The sequence below is a fragment of the Thermobia domestica genome, chromosome 16 (genome assembly GCF_964235325.1).
Source record: "Thermobia domestica chromosome 16, izTheDome1.hap1.1, whole genome shotgun sequence".
NCBI lineage: Eukaryota > Metazoa > Arthropoda > Insecta > Zygentoma > Lepismatidae > Thermobia > Thermobia domestica.
In genome coordinates, this window is record NC_137469.1 from 24,353,222 (window position 1) to 24,378,429 (window position 25,208).

The 25,208-nt window shown below is 37.7% G+C and overlaps 1 protein-coding gene across 1 annotated transcript in view; it reads right to left on the reverse strand.

Moving 5' to 3' along the window:
- The window catches only part of LOC145672734 (very long chain fatty acid elongase 7-like), a 43,480-nt gene extending 21,993 nt beyond the window's left edge, over window positions 1–21,487 (reverse strand). Inside the window, exons 1-3 of the mRNA XM_081741909.1 lie at window positions 21,364–21,487; window positions 6,611–6,721; window positions 3,484–3,674 (exon numbers count right to left, since the gene is read on the reverse strand). Of these exons, the coding sequence (XP_081598035.1) occupies window positions 3,484–3,674; window positions 6,611–6,677 (258 nt within the window). The 5' untranslated portion in view covers window positions 6,678–6,721; window positions 21,364–21,487. The remainder of the gene's footprint in view (window positions 1–3,483; window positions 3,675–6,610; window positions 6,722–21,363) is intronic.
- Between the last annotated feature and the right edge of the window lie 3,721 nt (window positions 21,488–25,208).

Below are 25,208 nucleotides of genomic sequence, written 5' to 3' on the forward strand. Positions count from 1 at the left end.
CAACCTTATACAGAAGGTTGTTCGCTTTATGTCCGACCATTTTTGACGGGTACTTACCTTAAGAGATAACGCACCACCACCAACGATCATGTTCAATTGGACCCCCAGCATTGTTTACTATCACACTGCATTGCAGTTTGCATGGCAGCAAGCTCCGGTACAGGACAGTAATGGGAATTCTATTCCACTACTCCCTACAAGCTTTTCGTAGACCATCCTGGGTGCACGGGCGGCGATGTTGAAGACGTAGTTTCAACAATTCAAATGCACAAAAATCCATTGCATTGCTATCTGGGCTTTTCACAGAAATGTCTTCAAACGAAATGACATGAATTCCTAATCCGTTTGCCATTTCCAGTTAAAAGCGTAGTCATATTCTGGCGGTATGACTCGAAGCCTTGACCGTATGACCTGGTTTGCGCCCATAAGGGCCATTGCGTAACTCTCCCATTATCGGTTGATTTTCGGCACCATCTGATAACACTAGCAACATTCACGCACCTACAAGGTCAGACATAACAGTTATCCCGCCAGCAAACTCATAGTTCCAACATGACACGCCAGGTGGCAGCACAGAATCGAAAATTGTCGGATATACAGAGAACAACCTTCTGTACAGTCTGCACATATTAAGCATATAGGAATCTGTTTTGTGTAAGTCTGTGAAACTGCAGAGTGTTTATCACTTAACAACTGTGAATAATAAGAGCAGTAGCTAATGTAGATTCTCACATATTGAAGACAATTACTAAAAAATCTAATTGTGACGTGAAGCATGTTATTAATGTTAGTATTGTATTATCAACTTCGTACTACATTTGACTTGGACCATACTACATGTCACTAACGAAAAGAAAGGACTGTATTCTGAATGAATCATCAGTTGGCACAGTAGTTTGGATGGTTGAATTGGAAGTTTGCGTTTACCACCGAGATTATATGAGACGTGGGACTATAGCTTAATGTGGGATCCGAACCACACGAGTTCCCACTGGAAATCGAACTTGAGTTTCCCACGCCGAAGGTGCGTACGCTAACCACATACTGATGAGGAAATGTAGTACAGTCGAAAATGCAGAATTTTATTAAGAGGGGTTCAAGCCGCTAGGTTCATAACATATAATTTTTGTTCACATTCAGATACTTATCAATTTAAAGGTACCACTGTGAAGTATTACGTCTATTGTCAGTGGCGTATTTAGAGGGTGGTATCGGGCTTAAGTCCCCATCCCGAAATAAATTTGATATATGCAAAACTTTATTTAAATTTGTCGCCACCCAAAAGGAAAAAAATATATATGCTTATTCACACATTGTGCATAACCCCCCGAAACAAAATCCTAAATACACCACTGTCTACAGTAAATATGTAACTGGAGTAGGAAACATATTAGATGTCTGGGTTTGTAACGGACAGGCGGGGACAGCAGCGTCGGCCACTTGGTGATGGGTGTTGCACTAAACCGGCAGTCTGCTGTGAACTGAGCAAATGGTGAAGTGTAAAATTAACAACATACCTGACTTCCAAAGAAGCAAGTTGTTGGAGCTCGGTTACATGGTGCATGTATGACGAAAATGGTAAGTGTGTTGGGTGTGTTGCAAGGGACAGTATACGAGGTGATGACGTCATACGAAACTCATGGCAAACTCAATCGGCGAAGAGTATCAGTGGTCGGAATGAAATTCTCGGTAGCAGGTCTGCCGAGCATTAAGAGGCCTATTTGCTGCGAAATTAAAGTACCGATAATTTTACAATAATTATGTGATATCTTCAAATAGATAAAGGACAATATTATTCTGCATGAGTTACCATTATCACGAGTCACCTAGTAGCTTTCCGTTTGCAGCCGTTTATAAGCGCGGAAATTCATATCGATTTTCCAAATGGCTGGAAATCGGAAACAGATAAGTGAGTCGTGATAACGGTATCTCATGTAAAATAATATTGTCTAACGAGCTCTTGTTCCACTTTTCGATTATCTTTTATCTATTTGAAGATATCACATAATTACTGTAAAATTAGCAGTATTTTAATTTTGCTGTGATGCGGGTTCTTAAAGCTGATTTTCATTAGGATTTTGTGGGACTGTGGAACAACTGATCGAGGAACTCGAACAACACTTAAACTGTCCGCTCCGAGTTACATGAAATGGAGATGCGAAGTCGGGTTGTAAAAGCGAAAAAAGTTGATAAGGGACCGCTTTAACACGATGCTAATGATGCCACGAACATGCACAACAAGGACTGCTGATAACTAGAAACGTGTAATATGGTCGGATGATTCATCTTTCATCCTGTTTCAAATCATGGACCGCGTTTACGTATAGTGAATGCTCAAAAAAGCGTATGATTCGCATTGTGTCCGACCAGCGTGAAACATGGCGATGGGTTCTGTGTTGGCGCTTTCCAGTCGCTTCACTGCTCGTGATTATGTTACTATTTTAGGGGATCATGTGAATCCTTTAGTGCCCTGAGATTGGTTAATAGTAGATCTATAGATATTTCAGCATTTAATAGTAATGCATTTCAATATTAGCCTACATACATATTTACATTTACAAATACAGTAGAAACCCTATAATCCGTCACCTTTGGGACTAGGAGTATGGACAAAACGCAAAAAAGTCGGATTTTCAGAAAATACAGAAAAATACGAATTTACAGTAAAATAAACAATCTCTGGACTCAAACATTGACTGTATTGTTCTCTACAGTAAAAACAAATGAACAGAAAACACTAAACTCTGCACAATACAGTACAGAAAACAAGCATAACGAAAGAAATTATACAAGATATGACGTAAGCACTAAGACATATAAGCGGTAACAGCAAGTAAACAACGATGCTGCGGCGGCAGTACGCACTAATGGATCTTGTGAGTCACCAACGAGCTGGGACAAGTTTGGCTCAAGCACGGTTGGATCAACCGAAGTGGCGGAAGAGCCAAAGGCGGATGAGAGGTGTTCTACTGTAATTTATTTACCGTACACTGCACACAATTACCATATTAACTAAGTTACCTACAACTGTGTAAGTTCTGTGTAAAGAACATCTTTCATTTATGAACAAATCATAATGTTTCACCAGTGTCCGTTAATGAGAGGTTTTACTGTAATAATAATAATAATAATAATAATAATAATAATAATAATAATAATAATAATAATAATAATAATAGATACTGGTGCTAGTAATAGTATTATATTTATTTATTCTGAGCTGTTTTCAGCAGCGAGCAAATCGGAATCTCCACTTCAACATAGTCCAGGTTTTATGACCCACCATTGGGTAACCAACCCATATATGCAAAGAAAAGAAAGGTTTGTTAGCTTTTCGACTTATTATTATTATTATTATTATTATTATTATTATTATTATTATTATTATTTAAACCCACAAAAATTAGGCACAGTCTTGAATTGACAAAACTGAAATATACTAGGTAATACTTATGAACCAGCAGTTGTTAATTTGATACGTACCTCTAAGAAAATCCATAAATTGACTATAATTTGAGATACGTTGTAAAATATTAATACTCCTTGTAAACTGTAAGGTGGTCTGTTTTTCATGTATCGAGGTCCCAAAATTTTGATGAAGTACAAATAGCATAAACATAGGCAGTACGTAGGCCAAGGACTACTCATAAGAAACCAATTCTTTGTTCTTGGATCTGGAATAAACAAAGATCACATTAAATATAATAAATAACTTAGTACGAAGAGCATTCGTAAGGTAAAGTACTTCTGTATCATCATCATCATCATAAGAATTTTGCCCTTATTCGCAATGTCACTTGTCGCAACTGAGAAGTTTCCCATACACCACTGTCTTCAACAAACCTCTTCGTCTTCACGCATGACTTTTCTGTTTTGATATCGTCCATCAATTGTAGCCTTTTTCGCCCCCTTCCTCTTTTTCCTGTTGCCATAGCACATCTCACATGGTTCAGTTCCGTCTCAGCCAATGTCCCAAGCAATAAATAAATAAATAAATAAAAATAACTCTCTAGGCGGACAAGTAATATTTTCGTGCGTAAGTTTGGTATGCTGGCTTTCACTGTAGTCTTCTACTTCCCTCTAACGGCTGTTTCTCATTGCTAGAGACTTTCTATTTCAACTGTGCCCTCGGAAAATATGTGAAACATACTTCTGCCACCCCCCACCCGCCATTTTCTGATGGACCAAACTCTCCGTTTGTTTAGGGAAAGAAGTGAATGACCTCCGCTGTGTTGCCAATTTGTCATTCAGTCGTTTGGTCTCGACGAGTGAAGATCGTAGGCTCCTTAGAATGGCTAACAAGACAGAGCATAGCGAAGTCCGTGAAATAATTCATTGTGGCAACGCTTCCGCATCCAACTATGGAAGGATTTCGGCCAAAGCAACTTGTCCCTCCTCTTTCGAGGGAGGTACGGGAAATCACATATCGACAGCAGCGCCAGCAGGGGCACAGTTGGAATAGAAAGGCTCTACATGAAGTCTTATAGGAGTAATAAGTGCTTATAATATAAGTGCTGCGCTGCTTCAGAATCTCGCAAACTGTGGGCTGTGCTCCGTCATATTTTTGTCCGGGTACAAGGTAAGCTCCCGTGTATATTCACAAAGCAATTGTTCCCGTTTGTGGGAAATTGTTGCTGGACAATACTTTCACAACGACAAAGAAGATCAAGAATGAAGTTGAAATGTGGCTTCAGAGACAGCCACTTGAATTCTATTGGCTATGATATATAGATTATAGTATTATAGCACTAAAGCAACGCCAAAAATATAGGCAGGTTGCGCGCGCACCTTACAGCTCGCTGTTGTCAACTCTCCCTTGTCATGTGCCACCTTCTTCCCATCCTGTTGCAGGAGTAAGCAGACGACAGCCGTTTATCTAGCCACAGCTCAAAGCCTGCGTTCTGCCGTAACCAATCATTCAACAAGCGCGTGAAACATGAAACCTTGACAGTGATTGAGCAAGACAAATGTAAATGTGGCAAGTGCGTAGTTGCTAGTTGGCTGTTGCTCTCTCCACCCACTTTTTTTGCGCGCGCAACCCGCCTATATTTTTGGCGTTTGCAATAGTTAACAAGTGTTTGGATCATGGTAGGAATTATGTCGAAAAATAAACCCTGTATTACTAAATATATTGTACTATACAAGATATTTTGTCAAATACACATTTTTCGAGTGAATGTGATCTTACATTCCAGGTTCACAGGTTCACCTCGTACTGGTTCACGTAGTGGTTGCATTGTTGCCATTTATGGGACGACATTCGCTGTGTCATACCCATAAGGACGGCCGACAAAATGACAGGCGCAGACAGCAATGCTTGAACGCTAGCAACGACAGTACTGTGTTAGAATAACCTAACTTTTTCCCTTTTTTTAAACCACACATTGACATTAGTTTGCCTTTATTATTTTTTATTTTTAAGTTTTAGATCCCACTTCATTTAGCCCAGCTTCATGATCCCATTTTATCAATCAAAATTCTGAGATGGGATTGTTAACCCGAATCCCCAAATATCCTCGATATTGATGTATGACACGAGCTGCTGGACTGACAACCTCACAACTGCACAATATTATTTTTGTATTATTCATTGGGAAAGTACGTGACTTTGTGACTATATTGTAGAGCCGCACCTATTATGGTTTTAAGCTCTTTTTCAGCTCTAAGACTATACTGCACAATATGGTTCCTACTATTTAAAAGCTATGAGTGAGTTTATATCCCCTAGTAACTACTAGGACGCTGGTATGTAAGTTCTTAAACTACTTATTGTTCATCATAATCTTTTTCTTCTCTTTCTTCTCGAGCGGTCCCAGGTTCGATTTCCGGTGAGGACATTCTGTAGAAAAATATACCAGCTTTTCTTTTTAGGCCAGCCATGCTGGGTTTATCTCATTCACATCAGGCAAATGCTGGGATGGTACCTACCATAGAACTCCCAGGCCGCTTCCTTCCTTCCCTCTTTGACGGGCAGTGTCCTCGACGAGAGATGTCATTCTTCATATGTGACGAGCTTAAGGCCATACATGCCAGTAATCCCAGAAATATGTATAAATAAATTATTATCATTATTACTATAGTTTAACGTCATAGAATTATGCACTGAGGATAAAGGAGACGCAATGATGATTATAAATGAGAAAGGGGAGTACCCCGACAAAACCCATGAAAACGGTGTTCCTCTGTCACAAAGTTCATTTACCGAAAGCTGGGATCGAAACAACACATTCTAACTCAGAAAAATTATAAAAAGTGTTAACAACAGAATCATCATCATAGGTATTCTGACATTATTGGCAAGTCATTTACCAGAACTGAGAAGCTTCCATGCTCCACAATCTTCACCTAATCGTTCACTAATTATAGTCTCTTCCCCCTCCCTCTCTTTCCTGCCACCATACCCTCTAACACGTCCCTCATGATACAGTTCCTTCTTAGCTAATGTCCCCAACAGTTTCTCTTTCTCTTCTTAATAATATCTAAAATTGTTCTTTTCTCTCCCACCATTTCTACCACCCTCTTATTCGTTTTCCGCTCAACCCAGTTAATTCGCTCCATTCTTCTCCACACTCACATTAACAACAGAAAAAATAATCTTTCTGTAACTTACCTGCTTTCAAGTAAAATACAATATCGTCGTCATTGTAAGGAAGTTGTTCGTATGTTGTGACAGTCATTGTGAAGAAACGTTTCGGATACTGTGCAAGAAGCAAGTTTTAATCTGAAATAAACGAAATAAATATATTTTCTTTTAAATAACACACGCAATTTACACCAGTAGATGTAGATGCTGTATTGATAACTTAAAAAAAAAAAAGAAGAAATTCAGTTCAATTTATTCACATTTAGTTAAAATATATAGTGTGTTTCAAAACAATACCGACAACTTTTGGAAAAGGTGATTTCTGACATTAAGATAGGACAAAAAGTATATACCTACCTGGGTGCACAAATGCTTCCTTTTGGAGTTATAGGCTGCCTACCGAAAACATGGAGAAATGAACTTTAAAGGCCCATAGCTCCAATACTATGGGAACTACCGTAGTCGGGTCAAGACTTCACTTTGGAACTAGTATATGCCCTATCCAAATATCCAAGTTTCAGAATCCTGCCATACTTTCGCAAAATATATATATATATATATATATATATATTGAGGTAGTTGGCGAATACTTCAAATTATATGCCGATAGCCAAACTCCCTTTTTAAAAATTGTTATGTGAGTACCTTAGGATTCTGAAACATGCATTTTTGGATAGCGCACTTATTAGTTCCTAAGTAAAGTCTTGACCCGACAACGGTACGTCTCATAGCATTGGAGCTATGGACCTTTAAAGTTCATTTTTTTTTTCATGTTTTCGGCAGCCTGTAACTCCGGAATGACGTATTTGTGCACCCAGGTTAGTCTATACTGTTTGTCCTACCTCGATCTCAGGAATCACCTCCCAAACGTTGTCGGTGCTATTTCGAAACACTCTGTATTATTACTTCTTATATAACGTCGCATGAGAACCAGAGAAACGTAACTCCATTTTCGTAGGTTTACAGGCGAGAGGACAAAAATATTATTTTCTTAGAAAGATGTGTTTTTAATAAGATGGTAATTGAGCTACATTACAACAGATGATCGACAAGGAGAACAGATGGCGCTACGTTCTATTTACACCAAGTGGGGCTTTCAAAATTATGTTCAAAACGAAGAAAACGAAAACTGCATTTTTGGAGTTACGTTCCTCTGGTTCTCACGCGACGATACGCAGTTCAAGACGTATTTATTATTTACTTCTTTCAACGATAGAGATGTTAGTTATTAAAATTAATTTGCAAAAAGGCAAGGTATAACCAATAAAATCTAATTGCACAATAATCACATATTACGCACAACGCTCTTATTATGAATCACTATAAGAAAACAAATGAGATAAAAGAGGAACATCAATAATCGAAATACTGCAAGATGCTGTACAATTTTAGAGGGGAAAACCGTAAGTGAAGAATAAGAAAACATGAAACTATCAACCAACACAATAAATTTTCTTGCTCTTGTTTCGTGAATTAAATTGTTATGCTAAAGTTATTACAGAGACATCTTTTATGCAATATTAACTCAATTATAGAAAAAAGTCACTACCAAGGTAAATTTAGCGATGGACGGTTCCTGAAAACATAAACCGGGGTTTCGATTTGTCAAACCAATTTGGAACAGTTAACCGAAACCGAACCAAACCGCTAACAGACCGATTTGAACCAAACCGTTCTGAAACAGAACTAAACTGTCGTGAAATCGAGTCAAGAGGTTTGAAACGTGGATTCGTTTATTATTGGAATATTGAACTGAAACCGAGCAAAACACTCCTCAAACAGAGTCCAGTAGTTCTTAAACCGAGCCGAACCATTCTGCAAACCGAACCGAACCGAAGTAATCAGTGAATTATATAAAGAAAACTGACATTATTACTTTCTTGGAAGAAGGTTGCAAACGGGACATTTTGGCTGTGAGGAGTGGGTACGTTTCCATTGTTTATCCATAACGTATATAGTCCCTGTGTCACGGTAACAACATTCGTCCATGGTCACAAGATGATCTTGAAAATATTTTTCATTGCTTACACACAGAGTCAACACTTCAGATACATTCAACTCATTGCTGTTTCTAAAAAGAAGTGAGCATAGTTGGACACTTTCCCTCATTCCACACATCATAACTTCAAACCTCTTGTATTTATTTTTTTTAAAATATACGTCAATATCTTAAGGCAAGGGAACATTTACTACGTAAGTTTAACACATGTAGCACAAACACCATCCATATGAGAGCAAAAACTTATTGACCGAACCACGTACACAACCGTGGCATTTATGTCTCCATAGGAGATTGTTAGGCACTTGTTGTCCTGTTAGACGACGGAGAACATCCCCATTATTTTGTAGTTAAATGTGAGTTATATACGCTTGAGCAGATCAATGAATGTATAACACTGAGAATATTCCAACTGATCCAATCGAACTAATTATGAGTCATAACAAATTTACCTCCGATTACGGCGACCGTAAACTTAAGAGGCCCCGTCACGGCGAAATTAATTTACCGCTACTTTTACAGTAATTACGTGATACCTACAAATAGATAAAAGATGATAGAAAAGTGAAGAAAGAGCTCGCTGGACAATATTATTTGACATGAGATACCATTATCACGATTCACTTATCTGTTTTCGATTTGCAGCCATTTAGAAAATCGGCATTCATTTTCGTGTTTCTAAATAGCTGCCAAACGGAAAGCTACTAGGTGACTCATGATAACGGTATCTCATGTAAAAATAATATTGTCTAGCGCGCTCTTGTTCCACATTACGATTATATTTGATCTATTTGAAGATATTACATAATTACGATAAAATTAGCAGTATTGTAATTTCGCAGTGACTAGGCCTCCTAAGAAACAAATTTAAAATAAACCAAATTTCAGTACATTTCAAATTCTAGTACATTTCAAATTTAAAAGAAACCAAAAGAAAAAGAAAAAAAACATACCGATAATCTATAAGGGAAGTTCCTCTAAGAGCGCGCGGCCTCTAAGAGTACGCTCAACAATTTGCCAGATCTGGCAACGCTGTACGATGTTTGTTTGTATTCCTGCAGAAGCGTCGTTGTATGAAAGGTGGTTGTACACAAGTTGTCTGCTGCCAGCATCTGTGCCCTACGTTTTATTGGTAAGTAAATATTTTTGATACTTCCAGTGTAATAATTGAGTTCCCATTAATTAGTGTGTATAGTTGAATACAGATATATTCTGTTTCTAAGCTTAGTATCAAATATTAGATGTCACAATCAAGTTTGGGTATAAGGCAGATAATACCATCATATCTGGAAATTACTGCACACTTGCGATAGATTTGTAAAATGAGTGCGATTCCTCTAAGAGTACGCATTTTCTTTCCTTCAAGAGTACGCGCGTACTCTTGGGGACCGGTGATGCCGTACTTTTGGAGGACTGTGTAGACAATTGAATTTGACTATCAGAGAAGATCACCTTGTCAGATTCTTTTCCAATTCTGACACCGTGGGGTTACTTTGAGGCAAAATGAATAGGTTTCTCTAATATAAACAATAGCAGTGTGCATCGCTGTTGATTCGCATAGCCCGAGAAAGTAGGTAGGCCTAGGTATGATGTGAATCGCTGGCGATTTACATGGCTCACTGAAGTAATACTAATGTGAAATCACCGATGATTTACATTATAGCAATGTGAAATTACGCTATTCCTGAAGTGAATGAAGTAGGACAAAATCTCAGAAAAGTGGGTATGATTACTTTCAGGATCAGAAAATTACAAATTTGGACCTACTGCATGCGAACTAACCTCGGAAAAGATTCAACTAACATACTGCAATGATTTTTTAATGGTTTTTGTTTAGCTACAGTTTCTTTTTTTAAATTTTTCCAGAAACTGCCCCAACGTCCGTGCGACAGATAAAGCCAACATTCAGCCCTCTGCAAGAACAAGAATTGGCTTAGTACGTAAGGGACCTTGATTCTATGCTTTACGGTATCACATGCCAACAATTGATGGACTTTTCGTTCGACTATGCAGAGAGAAATCCCACCAACACACCTTCAAGAGAGAAGAAGAAAGCCGGAAAGAATTGGATATATGCATTTTGCAAAAGGAATAATAACATTGCGCTCACCGGAGAAATGCAGCCTTGGAAAAATAATTGACTTCAACAAAACTCAATACACGATATTCTTCAGCAACTTTCAGGAAGTGTTACAAGACAAACAATTTCTCTCTCATAGAATGTTTAATGGATGAAAATGGAATTTTAACTTTTCCAAATAAAATTCCAAAAGTACTTTCGCCAATCGGTAAAAGGCATGTGGGTAAAGTTGTCTAGTTAGAGGGGACAGACGATTACTGTTCTCTGTTACATGTCTCCAATTGGAGTTTACGTGTCTCCAGCCATCATATTTCTCAGAAATAGAATGAAAATAGTGTTGAATGAAGATGGACCTGAAGGAAAGTAGGTAGGCAGAAGGACCTCTGGTATCAGATTTTGGATACATAGCCAGCGAACGTTTTTCGGATTGGTTGAAACATTTCTCTCACCTCGTGAAGCCAACTCAAAATGATGAAGTGTTGCTACTTTTTGATAACCACACCACACACTGCACTTTGGAAGCAGTGCTGTATTGTAGGGATAATTACATTACCTTTCTTTCTCTTCCTCCGCATGCAAGCCACATGCTGCAGCCCCTTGACAAGGGATTTGGACCTCTGAAGACTGCCTTTGCAGCTGAATGTGACAAATGGATGGTCAACAACCATTGATCACCCGTGGGAAGAATAACACAAAGGGACATTTCCGGTAGCATCCACATTGCATACGAAGGGATTGCAACAATTGAGAAAGCTTGGAGTTCGTGTAAGCTACAGGGATTCACTCTTTCAATCCTGACGTCTTGAGCGAAGTAGACTTCCAACTTTCGGCACTGATCGATCAACAATTGTGCTCTGCTGACAGCGAAGAGAATGGTGTAAAAACATCAGATGTTCCAAATGAACCAGTAGCAGTACATCGTCAGCATGTCTGCCTCTTCCTAAACACTCAGGTGTACAGAGCAGGGAAGAAGTCTGAGATTATGACGTTTCCACCGTTTAAAAACAAACTTAAAACATCCACAGAAGCAACTTGCAAGAGGAATAGGCCTAACGATTAAGTTGATGCCAAGACTGAAGGAAGATATCGTGTTTCTTCAGACCAACCACGATCTTCATCCGATAATTACTTCTGCCCTGGATGTGATGAGCAGTACACGCAACCCATCATCGAGGTTTAGGTGCAGTGTCATGCCTGCAAGAAGTGGTGGCATGAGGCCTGTTCAAATTATGAGGGCCTCGGGGTTTTTAAGTGTGACAGCTGCTAATGATCATATAAATGTCAGATTTTAGATGCATAATTTTATTGTAATGTTCTATTTGTTTTATTTGCGCATATAAGTTTCTGTTTAGTTTAAAAGCAGTGTCAACTATACTTTGGTATAATTTGGCAGTTTTCAATTCTATTTTGCAATCTAGGCCTAGGTTAATTGCAGGCTATCTTTTGGTTTCCCTCATTATCAAGAATTTGAATACTTTTGATGTTACATTTATATTTGTATTCATTTAAACCAAAAGAACTTTGTACCTCTTTTCGTATTTCTGTCATAATTTTCTTTGAATTGTGTAATATCATCTTCGTTTGCTGCCTTGTTATAGTATTATTCTCACATAGCAAATGCGTACTCTTGGAGGACACATTGCGTACTCTTAGAGGCATAGTCCTTCAAGAGTGCGCAAATGCATTGTTTTATAACAATACGTCTATTGTTGTAACTATTGCGTCACTGTCTTTATATTTGCCTCCAATTTTGACCTTAAGGAATGAATAAAGATTTGTGATAGAAATTATTACTCTGGGTGATTTCCCTTTTTTTCGTTACGTGTTTAAAGACTAAGTGCGTACTCTTTGGGGAACTTCCCTTAATAATTTGTAACTTTAGAATCAAATTAACTTCACTCAAATATATCCAAATGCAGAATTAGTGATACGGACAAATACTAACGTCTACACTGAAATCATCATTTCCTCGCACCATAATACCTAAGTAAAATCCAATAAGCAGCAGCTTATTCTGATCAAGTTATTCAATGTTTGAATTACGATACTTCATAGTGGAACAGATGGTCTGTCGCAAATCTCTCAAAAGCACCGAAAACAATCGAAAGGAATTTATGATTATCTCCAGCAATAACATTAATAAGCTGAACGAAACTAGGTATTTCTTGTCTTGACCAGAGGCCATTCTCTGGACTATATTATATAATCAATGGAGGTGATAAGGTCTCGCAAATGTGCTGTGTGGTGACTGAAGAACAGTGAGAGAAGATCAGCCCCACATACATATCGAACTACATACTAAAAGTTTAAGCTGCAGGAAAGAAAACTCTTCATTGAATTTCACATCTGAGCTTATATTAAATACTAATTTCTATTGATTGGTAATTAAATATTAACTATTAGTGGAGTACTTTAACGTTATACTTTAATGGTTTAACCTCTAATATTTTAACCTCTCATCCTTTTGTTAGTACACAGTGGCGGTTCTAGAAGGAAATAACTGGGGGAGCAGCGGCCAGACCCCAGACTATGATAGGTATATCATGAGTTTATTATACACTTTCAAAAATATATAAATTATTTTTATCACTCATAAACTGGTCCCCCCCGGCCCAGGGCTAGAACCGCCACTGTGATTATGCCCAAAGGTTATCATCATTTAATTTGTCTTAAGGAGAGAAGAGCGTTAATGTATGGTATTTCCAAAGTATCATTTTAGTATGACCAGAAAAAAACTGCAACTAGACGAAACTCCTGCTAAGGTAATTTTAACTGGAGGGAAAACGCTATGGAACGAGATACACAAACTAATTTTCCTCACCGAATACGTAGGTTATCAGAAGGAATTGCCACAACAATGGAAAGTATCAATCATTGTTCCAATTCACAAGAAGAGCGACAAAACTCATTGTAATAGTTATCGAGGCATCTCTCTTCTGTAAACACCATACAAAATCCCCTCAAACGTTCTGTTAACAAAACTGGCTCCATAAACGTATGAAATTATTGGAAATTTTCAGTGCGGATTTAAATAAAATAGATCCACTACTAATCAGATATAGTTAACAACTAGTCGAAAAGGAACGGGAATTATAATAATCAGCGTCAATTATTTATTGATTTTAGAAGTGACTCGATTACAAAGGAAACATTGTACAACAGTCTTATGGGGTTTGGAATACCGAAAATGCTAGGTTAATTAAGATTTGTTTAAAGGAATCCCAAAGTAAAGTTCGAGTAGGAAAATATTTGTCCACGAGCATTCACGTCGAGAATGGTTTTAAACAAGGTGATGCATTATCTCCACTCAGGGGCGCCCATGTTGTGGTTTCCAAGAGGGGGCAAGTATAAGCGACATTTCAAATGTAGTCTCAAATTTTGCGGTAACTATTCTAAAATATCCATTGGGTTTTCGATCTTCCGAAGCACAATTTCTCTAAAGGGGGGGAGGGCAAGCGTCCCAACATGCCCCCCTGATGGACGCCCTTGTCTCTCCACTATTACTCAAGTTCGTTCTAGAATACGTTGTAAGGAAAATCAAAGATAGCAATCAAGGCCTAGCGCTTGATGGCACTCATCGGGTTATGGCTAATGCTGATTAAGTAAACATTACAGAGAATTATATGAGAATGATAGAGAGAAATGCAAAGGTTATTATTATGAAACGACTGTAGAAACATACGGGTTTAGAAGTAAATGCAGACAGGCCGGTAGCCAGCCCAAAAATGTAGGGGGACCCGGCTACAGTTAGGGGGGGGCCCGATCCAAAAACATTATATAGTTCATTACCATATTATAGTTCATTTGCAAGCCTACCGTGAAAATTTTAAGGGGGCCCGCAAAAATTTAGGGAGGGCCCGGCCCCCCTAGACCCCCCTGGATACGGGCCTGAATGCAGATAAACCAAATACATGCAAGTTTGACGTGACTATAATACGGTAAACTATTGATACGTTAAAATATAAAATAATATTTTCGACAACTTCTTAAAGTCGAATACTTTTGAGTGGATACTTTAAAATATCTAGAAACAACGTTAAGAGGCTGAAACCTTATCCACGAAGAAATTAAATGTTAGCATCTGTTATTCAGTTCACGCGGATTGTTTTGAAGAATTTGAAGGATGAAGTATATAAAATGATAACTATTACTGTTGTACTATATGGTTGTGAAACATGGTCGCTTAGTTTAAGGGAAGAACGCAGACTGAAAATATTTACAAATAAAATCCTAAGGTGAATATTCGGACCCAAGACGGATAGAAATGGGGAATGGTGGAAACTTCATAACGAGGAACTACATAATTTATACGGTTTACGAATACTGTATACGGTTTAGAGGCATTGTTATAATGGTACTGTTTGGCTCTAGGGGACATCACGGCGAACACGATAAACGAGTCTGCATCCTCGGAAGCAAACCGAGCGTTCAGTTGGCCCTAGCATCTCTTTACAGCTTCATAATGGAGAAAACATTCAAATCATGAACAAATATATACTTTATGCTGCAAAGTTGCTTTCGCGTTTTCGCTTGTGAACAAAATTCTGAATGCTGATTTAAATAAAGGGTTAAGTTCCACAGTTGGGCGTCCGTTTCCAGCAAAATTTTTAAAATTTACAGGAAAGATATGGATAGTTTGATCGTTTGTGTGCTTCATAATATATAAGAGTCTCGAAAAATCTGTTTATTTGTTATATACTAGCAGCGTTCACCCCGCTTCGCTGCGGTCACCCCGGAACGCAATAAACTTTGTTACTTAGATAATTTTTACTTTTTCGCTTTCAAGTGATATGATAAAAACCATAGAAGATTGCAGTAAATGTTAACATTATATCGCCTGTCATTTATGTTAACCCGCCCCGCTTCGCTGCGGTCACCCCGGAACGCAATAAACTTTGTTACTTAGATAATTTTTACTTTTTCGCTTTCAAGTGATATGATAAAAACCATAGTAGATTGCAGTAAATGTTAACATTATATCGCCTGTCATTTATGTTAACCCGCCGAGTGACACGGTCATGCGGGTTGCATATAAATACGTTTATTTTTACCTATGATGATCTAACAAAGGATTTGTACGTTATGGACACTTGAATGGTCAATTATCTCAAGACACTGGTAATTAAAAATTAAAGTGATATGATAAAAACCATCTAGGGTCCAAATCCTAATAACCCCCCAAAAATAAAAGAAATTGGTTCAGCCGTATTAGCGTGATGAGGGAACAAAGGATTTTGTACGTTCTCTTTTATATATAAGATAAGCGGTTATAAACATGGGACTATACGGCGAGCGGAGGGAACTACTTGGCGCAAGGTAACCGAACAGTTGCATTGTGGGAAAGAAACGAGCATTTATGTTATCAACATGGCGAATGTACAAGGACAATGAACTAACAGTTTTAACATTTGTGAAGCAATACGTTGATAACGAGCAAAATCCTTTAAAAGTTTGTGAAGAGCACGGATTAATGAACCTAATAAGAAATTGCAGAAAGTGTGCAAAGGAGATAACAGCGAAAAAACATGGCAAAAGCGGACGCCCAACTTCGGAATAAATGGCTAAATAAATGCACATGAATTGCAATGTTTTAGAGGAAGGTGTACTTTACCTATTTCAATTGTTATAGTCATAAAGGATCAAACTTAACAAATCTTCAATTTTAAGAATAAATCACAAAAAAAAAGTTACACATTTAATTATAGGTTATTTTAGAATTTTGTATCTTTCTTATATAAATTTATCTTTTTTCACCCGATTTATCAAAAGAGATGGCGCTGAATGAAAAAACCATTATTTCCTACTTACAACAGGCAAGACAATGAAAATACAAACATATAAGACAATAAAATGCAGTATGTCTAACTGATTAACAACAGCTCTTAAAGAAGACCATGAAACTTTTAATAAAGAAACAATTTGTAACTGAATAAAACGAAACAAGTAAACACATTGTTGGAGACTAATCATAATATTAACAGTTGTTTTCATGCATTCGTAGTCTGCCGATAATTGGAATTGAATTCGGCTTTTGCAACTTGATTAGAAGGAATTAGGTATTGATTAACCTGGTTAAGTACTCCCTATATTCTTAATGGAAATTCAATCGACGATACTACCGGCTAGAGTTGTAAATAACTGCATCATTTCGCTACTGACAGTAGCTAATTGTATCATTGGCTAATTCTATCAGACTCACGCGCTCTGAGTGATCTGATTCGTTCTTGCTTTTAGTAGTTCGTAGTACCCAACTTCCTTGAGTGCCGGCGCCACTGTCTCCACAGTTTCAGCGGGAAATGCAGCTGAAACCTTTTATACTATATTATTACTTTATGGAATTGGACGACTGAAACGAAATTCACAAGAACTATAGCTTCTCGGCCAATGATAAAAACGCGAAAAAAAAGGGTAAACGGCACCTGAACGGGACAACCATGGAACGGCAGTTGTTGAGAGATCTGAAGTGCGATTGTGGCTAGAAATCTGACTAATTATTGAGAGTGTATTCGAAAATCATGGAGATAATAAGACGTCCCGTTCAGGTGCCGTTTACCCAAAAAAAATAATCAATTTACACTTAGAAGGTGGGGCGAGGGGTATAGCCATCAAAATTTGTCCAAACAGGATGAAACTTCCAAAAAGTAATTTCTGTAACGTCCGGAGAACAAAAATAACTTTTAAAGTTCTTTCTATCAGTGTTTGACGGTAGCAGAGTGGGCATATTCCCAGGGCATTTTTTAAGCTACCTTTTTGTATCCAAATGGATACCCAGGCTCAGCACTTGGATACCCAGGATCAGGAGTTTGGATACCCAGTGCACTTCATAAATTTTTAAATTACCGGAGAGTAGGCTACTTAACAATAAATTACTTGAATTAGTATGTTTAAAATTATTTCAATATACTTTGGTTTTGTGACTATATGTATTAGCTTGTATTCTATGAACAGGTATAAAGTTGCAGAGCTTCATTCTTGCAATCTCAGATTCCTCTTTCCTTCGTTTCACGTAGTCATTTGTCTATCTCGAGATGCTAACACTTTTATTCTATTCCAGGCCGGTAGCCAGCCCAAAAATGTAGGGGTGCCCGGCCGAAGTTAGGGGGAGCCCGACCCAACCATATTATAGTTCATTTGGAAGCCTACTGTGAAAATTTTAGGGTGGCAGCGAAAATTTAGTGGGGCCCAGCCCCCTAGACTCCCCTAGAAACGGGCCTGTCTACTCTAATAAAGAGAAAATTAATAGACCAACTAAAGAGGTAGAAAGATTGAAGCCGAATTCTCACATGTAACGGTCCAAATGACGTTTGGCTTATATACCTTTTGAGTAGTCTCTGAGAGTAAATAACAGAAGAAAACAACTTGCTATTTGGAAATGAAATGAAATGAAATATTTAGTTTTACTTCCCACGGTTATGTCGTTTAGGTTAAAGGAGACGGTGATGATGAGAGATGAGTGAAATGGTGGAATGAAGAAACATATACAGTATAACATAAAGCTGTCGTATGCAATATACGGAAGACTGGTAGATGTTTATTGCAGTGACATGATGTAACATCTAAACAGGAAAAGCACGTATGTGGCAATGGATAACATATGCTCCGTATAAATTTCCGTAGTAGACACAAGGACTCCGTATATTTGTACAATATACCGCTGTCCGGATAACGGATTTTTCTCAGTGTATATATTTTCTTCTACAATTTTTACCCATGACTTTAGGATATGCTGTACTTTTCTGTATCCTGTATTGTACAACGAATTTCATTGGTGTAATGTGCAGTAAAATATAATGAGTTGTGAATAATTCACCCCTTATTACGTAAAGATCGAGTCTACCTTAGATCGAGTTTACGTAACTCTACATGCAATTCTGTTTAATTAGGACAGTGGTTCTCAAAGTAATTTATATCACGACCCCCATTTTATCACAGTCTCTTGCCAGCGATACCCTAATGATTTCGGGTTAGTAATAATCTTATATGGGATTTTTAATATACTTATTGCGGAGATCTCTCGATGTCCATCTATTTCTATAATAATAGAATCCATTTTTTGTATATAGTGGATAAAGGAACTTCCCTAAAAGCGAATGGATTTAAACCAAATTTGGTCAGTTCATTCATGATCCTCATACCGTTTCAAAATGGAGGCCGTTTGAAAATTTTAAAATTTCATAATTCTCTTAATTTCGGTCATGTAAAAAAAAATAAAGTGATTTCTAATTTTGCTTTTAAAAAAAAAACTTGGACAGTTCTTAATAAAAGTTATTGAGTATTTTAAATGACTTGATAATATGTGCCACCAAATTGATCCGGACATTGCCGCTCTAGTGAAATCACACCATGCTCAGGTATCTCATTAGCTTTAAATTTTAATTGTATTTCAATATGCAGGTTTTGTTGCATTTGTATTTTTCTGGTATTTCAACATGTAGTTCTCGTTAGTTTCATATCGTACCTCTTTGATTTAAATTGATATTTAAACAACTCTGTTCCTGTTGAAAATGTTACCTACCCCAGGGGTCGCGACCCCCAGGTTGAGGAATCCTGAAGGAAAATTTTCTTTTTTCCTATGGCGTGGTCTTCGGGTCATTTTTAGTTTTTAGTTTAGTTTTGTAACATATTGGCTTCCACAAACTTGTGCTTTGGTTTCTTACGTGTCTGTCTCTGTATAATAAAGAATTTCGGTATACTTCGGTATACTTTATGCTATCTACCGTGTCTGTCCATCTGTTCTGGAGACAAAAATCTTAAGAACTACTTGATCAATCATAGTCAAATTTGGTGAGAATGTACACCGAGAAAAGTCCGTTATCCGGACAGCGGTATTATTGTTAAAATATACGGAATTCATATGTTTACCGGTAGTTAGGGATGGCCTAGTGGAATCGGTTTTCGGCTCTGAGCGAATCCGGTTCTAGAAGATCCGGTTGTGGTGGAACCGGTTTTTCGGATCCAGGCTGGAACCTGTTCCTAAGATCCTAAGATCAAAGTATTTGTAAGTTTAAATACAAATACAAAATCAAAGTTAACAAAAGTGTATTCACGTTTACGGAAAATGAATATGCTATTATCAAACTTTGTGATTTTTTTTTTAAAAGAAAGTACTGTTATTAATTACGAAACTGAACTTGTACGTAAACATGAAAAACTGACAATGTAAAATTACGACGGTCGAAATTGCATATTTCTAACCATTTATACTAATTAGTCTGCGATATCATTTTGAATTTCAACATTAAAAAGAGTGAGAAATAGACCACTATCATGACTGTATTCACGGGCATCTGTGACGCGCCCCCCCCCCAATATTTTGAAGTACAACATATTCAACATATTCCTTCAATATTCTATTGTTATTTTATTTTATTTACAAATGACAGAATAACGTATAAATAATAATTATTATATTTATTTGGAATCCTTTTCAGGCTGTGAAACGATTATAACAGAGCTCTTTATATGTCCCACGGGCTCCGTGAAGGTAAGCACAAAGGTAACAAATGGAATTAAAGATAAAAACAGGCTGGGCTAGGTAGGACCTTTTAAATCACCTTCTTTGACGCATCCCCCATCCCCCCAAAGTTTACATGCCAGAGACGCAAGTGACTGTATGTACTACAAGTTAAATCATTAGGTCTACATTCAGCAAGTGGCTCCGCGTAGCTTAGTCACTAGCACTCTCGCCTTCGGTGCAAGGGGTCCCGGGTTCGATTCCCGGTGGGGGCACTTGGTCCAAAAAAGTGTATAAGGCTTTTGCAGGCCAGTCTCATTCACACTAGGCCTGGTTTTCCCCGAGTTTTCCTCAATCACACCAGGCAAATGCCGGGGTGGTACCTAACTTATAGATCCCAGGCCGCTTCCTTCCTTCCCCAATCCTTTCTTTCTTCCCTTTCCCCGGATAGTGTGCTCACCAAGGGACGTCATTCCTCATGCGTAACTGGCTAAATGACAATAGATGCCGAAAGCCCAGAAGTCTAAATCCTATAATCAACAACTTAAGCACATTTATTCTATCATAATAGAAAACCTTCTGTTTATTAGGTACACCTATGCACTTTGTGTGCAGCCAACACTTGCAACAAAGACACTATTTCTGAAAGTTTCACCACAAATTGTACCGGTACAATTTAGAAAAATGTATCGGTGAGGAGACATAGTGCTGTTTTTCTCGTTCATTTTATCAAATGTGGAATCTCTGAATTTTGGTAACAACTACATTACTGGCAATTTAACTGCTATGTTATATCTAACCTGCGTCGTGTAGGAGCTTGGGTTTCCTTGCAGAAAATAAGATAATAAATAGTGAAAATATCTAAACATGTATGAACTACAGATCGTCGTTTGGTACATTGTCTATAAACATTATATATAGTGTATGATCTATGTGACGGCACACCATGCAGATTATTATTTAGGAGACACTACAGAGGTGCAATTTAGGAGCCGGTACGATATAAGGGACTTTTCCCTGTATGTTCATATTACGATTTACATTTCCAATATTTTTCACAGGTTTGGATGAGGTTTTGAACTAATTACTCACTGTGTATGTTACCATTTATAATAATAATAATAATAATAATAATAATAATAATAATAATAACGAATTTATTTCAGAATATAGCTAAGCTAATAAACCTATTAATTTAATTAAAAAATAATTGAATAGATCCACAAATTATAAATGTAACAACATACCTCTGATTTTTTTGAACACACACGCACACACACGCTTACATATGTACATACATCCACACACAAACGTTTTGACCAGTTAGTTGCACTGGTGATACTAACATACGATCACTAAACTTCTTTACTGTTTAAACACCTACAATTAAGCGTATTGATTAACATGGCCTTATTATAATAAGAAATAACATCATCCATTATTCATTAAGAAAGACCAAACAATAACAATTGTCTCCGAGGTTACTAGTTTATCATTCCATCTGTGTATGGGTGTTAAAATACAAACACAGAAAAACCATTGAGAATAATCGACCACTGTCAATACAGATAAAATAATCTATGACGAATTTTACGTCATCGACTGAACGAAAGTGAATTTGAGATGAACCTATTATAGTCCCACGCTTTCTATACGACAATTCCAAAACAATAGGAAGTCATATATATAAGATCTTGTCTCGGCAACAATTAATGTAATTGTGTTCTCAAATGTATTCTGCTGTAATATAAAAATTGTAACAGTTTATTCTATTATCTCGTTTTCTTGTTTTGTTTTTGTTCAACAAAGCAGTGGCGAAGCCTGCTAACAAAGCTTGTAGTTAAGTTGAGTTTTTGAGTTTTACGTCCCGTTCAGCAGCGAGGCTATATGAGACGTGGACCTACTGATTAACGTGGGATCCGAACCACATGAGCTCCCACCGGGAATCGAACCCGGGTCTCCCACGCCAAAGGCGCGTACGCTAACCGCTTAGCCACGAAGGAGCTCTAACAAAGCTTGTAGTCGAGACAAATGTTATTTTAAACAAATGCTGGTCTTCTTTATTCTTCCAAAGGCCTGGGGGGTGACTCAGTGGTAGAGCGATCATCTCCGGTGCTTGGGGTCTCTGGTTCAATCCCAAGTCGCGTCGTGTGGACTTTGTGGTGGATAAACACCGTGCTTGTGGGTTTTCTCGGGGATCTCCCGTTTCCTCCCACTTTCTTCATTCCACCATTTCATTCATTTCTCATCATCACCGTCTCCTTTAGCCTAGCCGGCATAACGGTAGGACGTAAAACTTAAAGATTTCATTTCATTTCATTTTTCTTCCAAAGGCTACGCACAAAATGTTAATTAACATACGTATTTTGCTTTAAGTAAAATGTTAAATTGACCAAGGATTTTTTTCGTCATACGGGCGTCAATTAGCCTTTGGCACTAGGACAATTGACTGTCCAAAATTTAATATTGTCTCGAAAGAAACCCGCTGTGATCAGAACACTTTCCAGAAGAAGTAAATATGTGCTTTCTTGTTATTTACACCATTTATCATCATATGCATTCTGTCATTATTGGCAGGTTTCTTACCTCAATTGAAAAAGCTTCCATGCTCCATGGTCCTCCTCTAACCTCTTCGTTCTCACTTACGATTTTTCAGTTTTGATATCCTCCATTAATTGTAGTCTCCTTCGCCCCTCTCTTTTTTTACCACTATACCCTCTAAAACGTCTCTCATGATACAATTCCTTCTTAACCAATGTCCCAACCACCTTCTCTTCCTCTTCTTAATAAAATTTAGAATTGTTCTTTAATCCCTCATCATTTCTAACACCATCTCATTCGTTTTCCGTTTGTTCCAGCTAATTCTCTCAATTTTTCTTCACACTCACATTTCGAAAGCTTCCAGTCGTTTTCCATCCTTTTTGCATAATGTCCTTTTTTCTGTCTCATAAAGTACAATACTCTACACGAAGCATTTTATGTGTCTTTTTCTCAACTCTTTATTCAAGGTACCACAAAATAGTAGACCTATTTTTCTCCTCCTAAAAACTTCTTTCGTCATTCCTATCCTCGCTTTTATTTAACGTTCACACTCCATATCACCACTAATAATACTACTCAGCTATCGAAAACTAGTCACCTGTTCTATTTTTCCCCCTCCAACTTCTACAGGATGTTTCAAAACAACACCACCAACGTTTGGGAGGTGATTCCTAACACCAAGATATGACAAAAAGTATAGACCAACTTGGGTGCACAAATGCTTCCTTCCGGAATTATAGATGCCGAAAACGTGAAGAAAAAATAACTTTATATGTCCATATCTCCAAATCTATGGAACCTACCATAGTCGAGTCAAGACTTCACTTAGGAACTAAAGGAAGCATTTGTGTACCGTATCTAAAAATACATGTTTCAGAATCCTAAGGTACTCACGTAACAATTTTTATAGAGGCGGTTTGCTTACGGGCATATAATTTGAAGTACTCAACAACTACCTATATAAAAATTGTTGTGAAAGTACCACAGAATACTAAAACATGGATATTTGGATAGGATACATATTAGTTTCTAAGTGAAGTCCTGACCCAACTACGGTAGACCCTATAGCTTTAAAATGCATATGTTCATGTTTTCGACAGCTTATAACTCCGAAAGGGAGAATTTGTGCGCCCAGGTTGGTCTATCCTTTTTGTCTTATCTTGGTGTCAGGAATCACCTCCCAAACGTTGTCGGTGTTGTTTTGAAACACCCTGTATATTAGACACCGATTGCTTCGTTCCAATCACCATGGCTTTATTTACACTATTAAAAAGGGTCATTTTTGTTTCCTTATTATGTGAAAACTATTAAGAATCCAGATATAGAACTATATAAGGAAAGATGCAATACGATTTTCTCCTCATGTTGTCGTATATAACTCTGTTCCGAAAGAGCATGTGATATAGCAATTTTTCGAGGGACAGAGACAATGTATACGATATAGAATTTTTAATTAATATATACATAAAAATGAATAACAGTGCTTGGCAGCCAACTCACAATACATCGCTACACCGATTTTGAAGGTCTTTGGTATTATACAAGAGTGTACTATAGGTTAACTTGAATTTACGTTTTCTAGAGCATTGATTCTTAACATAATTCCTATCACTCCCCCCCCCCCATTTATCATACCCTCTTGCCAGCGACCCCCCTTATAATTTCTGGTTTGTAATAAGCTTGTGTGAGATTTTTAATATACTTATTGCAGAGATCTTACAATATCCATCTATTTCTATAATAGTAGAATCCATTTCTTGTATATACAGTGGATACAGTAACTTCCCTAAAAGCGAATAGATTAAAGCAAAATTTGGTCAGTTCATTCAACAGAGCTCTGCAAACCCAGGCCCGAAGACGGCCCGGCCCGACCCGAATGGATCTGAAGTCTGTGCCCGGCTCGACCCGGCCCGGCCTGAACACCGTGAAAGACGGATCGGAAACTAATGTTGGCAGCCTGTGTTAATCGTAATGTGTTTGGGAAATTAACTCTTCATTCAAGACTGTATAGTACTGTACTTCTACTACTCTTATTATTACTACTACTGCTACTGGTATTATTATTATTATTATTATTATTATTATTATTATTATTATTATTATTATTATTATTATTATTATTATTATTACTTCTACTACTACAACTGCTACGACTTCGCGTCAGAGTTGACATGTCTGGTGGTACATACTTTACAATCTAAGTACAGAAAGGGGGGCCGCGGTGGCTCAGTGGTAGAGCGTTCACCTCTGGTGCTTGGGGTCCCGGGTTCGATTCCAGTCCCCGCCAAGTGAACTTTGTGGTGGACAAACATCGTGTGCGTGGGTTTTCTCAGGGTTCTCCCGTTTCATCCCACTTTCTTCATTCCACCATTTCATTCGTTACTCATCATCACCATCTCCTTTACCCTAACCGGCATAACCGTGGGACGTAAAACTGAAAGATTTCATTTCATTTTTTTTCTAAGTACAGAAAAAACCGAAGAAATACTAGTTATTATGGCCAGTCTGCGTAGAATGCGAACAGTTGCTTGACGAGGGGCAATGGTGGCTC